This window comes from Capsaspora owczarzaki (assembly GCF_000151315.2).
Source record: "Capsaspora owczarzaki ATCC 30864 unplaced genomic scaffold supercont2.2, whole genome shotgun sequence".
NCBI classification, from domain to species: domain Eukaryota; class Filasterea; order Ministeriida; family Capsasporidae; genus Capsaspora; species Capsaspora owczarzaki.
In genome coordinates, this window is record NW_011887293.1 from 2,434,457 (window position 1) to 2,436,716 (window position 2,260).

Genomic DNA, 2,260 nt, shown 5'->3' on the forward strand with positions numbered 1-2,260 from the left:
CAGAGTGCTGCTCCATCGGCTCTGTCCAACAAGAAAATCAGGATGCTGCAGATGCAGCGATATTGTACCAACAAGAAAATCCGGATGCTGCTGGTTTAGCGACGCTGTATCAAGAAGGAGCCGTGTTGCACAGGTCTTCTTCCTCAAGCCTGAATTCTCAGATGGACGTACCGAGTGCTTACTTGGAACAAACCCAACCAGCTGGCGACTATCACACCCTGAACGGGCAAGAACCATCCGAAACAAGAACAACGGCGACGACAAGAACGACAGCGACGCCACCCAGAACAGCTACACTGTCAGCCACAGCGTCGACATCGACACTCTCACACGAACAGCTCGAGGCGCTAGGGAGCACTCCTATTTTCGCTGACGCAGAGCACGCTCTTGCACATGCCAGGCAGGAGCTACAGCAGCAGCGGCAGGCACAATTCGGAGCTGCATTGCCATCTTCGTTCCCTATTCCTTCCGCCGCTCACCACTCTGTGTCTGGCTTCTCCAAGCGTTCCTTTGACGAGACGACAGTCATCGATTCCCGCATTCAAGGGCAAGAAGAAGAAGGCTTCGGCAATGCCATGTTCGATCAAGACGAGCTGGACAGCGAGCCATCGAGTCATTCGGGATGGCCCTCATCGCGAAACGCGCACCTGCACTCTAGCAATCCTCAAGGCATGGATACACGGTTGCCAAGTCGATCGACTTTGTTAAAGACATCTCCTGGTTATTCTCATTACAACCCAGCCTCCTCCAGTACCCCGGTAAGCCGATATGAGTCAACTTTTTGGTTTTTCGTTGGCTTCGTTTGTCTTTTCCACTCTGTAAACAATGCTCGCAATGATTTTACACGAAAGCGAAAGAGATGCGTGTTCCTTGACGTCGCTGACCTCGTATCGCCTCGTTTCTGTTGTTCTGTTCGTTGCCCCGGTCTCTTGCTAACGTTAGAAACGAATCATGCTGAGTAGCGACATGAACACGACTCCAGCTGCCTCGATGAGCGACTCGTACTCGCTTGGAACAGGCTGGATTGATCAAGATGTACTAACGGGAGGGATTTCAGCGGCAGCTGCACCCGTACAGACAGATCCGACCACTACCACCTCCTCTCCAAACAGCATGCAGCCATCATCATCATCATCATCAGCTGCGGCCGCAGCAGGGTCTGCTGCAATGATGATTCCGCAGAGTTCCGCTGTCGACTGGTATCGCCAGCGCCCAACTCGTTCGCGTCACGATTCGCTCTCGTCGGTGATGGCCATGCCATCCTCATCCGTGCATGGCGACCACGACGAGCTGGAAATGATGTCCTTCTCTGGCTTCTCCTCCGTGTCACAGTCGAACGCCCCTTCGCCAACGCCAGAGTGGCAATCCACACCTTCTCTTTCACAGCACACGTCCCAAAGCCAAAGCCAGTTCAACCCGCTGACTCGGCGCCAATCAAGCGATGCCTCCATCCACGGCGCACAGCAGCAGCAGCAGCAGCAGCAGCAGCAGCAGCAGCAGCAGCAGCATTTACATCTCCCATTGCCCCTTTCCGCACAACACTCGGCTGGCGACTCCCACGCTTCCGCATCCTCGTTGCAGATTCCCAGCTGGAATGGTCGCAACCGAAGCCAGGTGCACTCGCCATCATCTCATCCCGCCGGATTTGTCTTTGCATCCTCTTCTGCTGTCAGCTCAGCGCATAGTTCGCCAGTCCTCACTCCGACTGCGTCCAACGCCAGCAATAATGGCATGCCTTCCTTCCAGCTGACCAGCAGCTCTCATAGCACGTCGGGTACGACTTGGTCCTCGTCGGCATTCACGTCTCTACGCTCCTCGCTCGCTGCTTCGCCGGTGATTGGTGGCAACAACAACACTATTTTGCAGCAAGCGCAGACTGGGATGGCACCACCTGCGCCTCATGCCTTCCAGCCTCCACAACCACCCAAATCCTCACGCTCTCGACGCTCCTCTTTTCACCTCGAGCCGTTCTCTCACGCAGGGGAACAGGGTCCACCGCTACCAACACCTCATCCACACCAAGGTCAACCTCAGCGACCTGTCCATCCGGCATCCTCGAACGCCTCCATCGACACAATGCTCAACAATGTGCTGACCGACAGCGGCATGCAGTCCCGCGCTGCCACAGCGTCGTCCTCTGGCGCGGCTTCGCATCCGCGATTCTTTGTGAATGTCGTGGAAGTCGACGAGTCTACCATGACTGGAACTCAAGAGGACGCCACTCAATTCACCATCACACCGAGCACCTTCACAGAGCGAC

At 55.6% G+C, this 2,260-nt stretch overlaps 1 protein-coding gene across 1 annotated transcript; it reads left to right on the forward strand.

Annotated features, from left to right (window-relative positions):
• Positions 1-161: 161 nt before the first annotated feature.
• Positions 162-2,259, forward strand: CAOG_08561 (hypothetical protein; the record flags this gene model as incomplete). Its single annotated transcript, XM_011271841.1, has 2 exons — positions 162-758; positions 943-2,259. Coding segments are annotated over 2 exons (1,914 nt in total), but the record flags the coding sequence as incomplete, so codon positions are not given.
• Position 2,260: the final 1 nt, after the last annotated feature.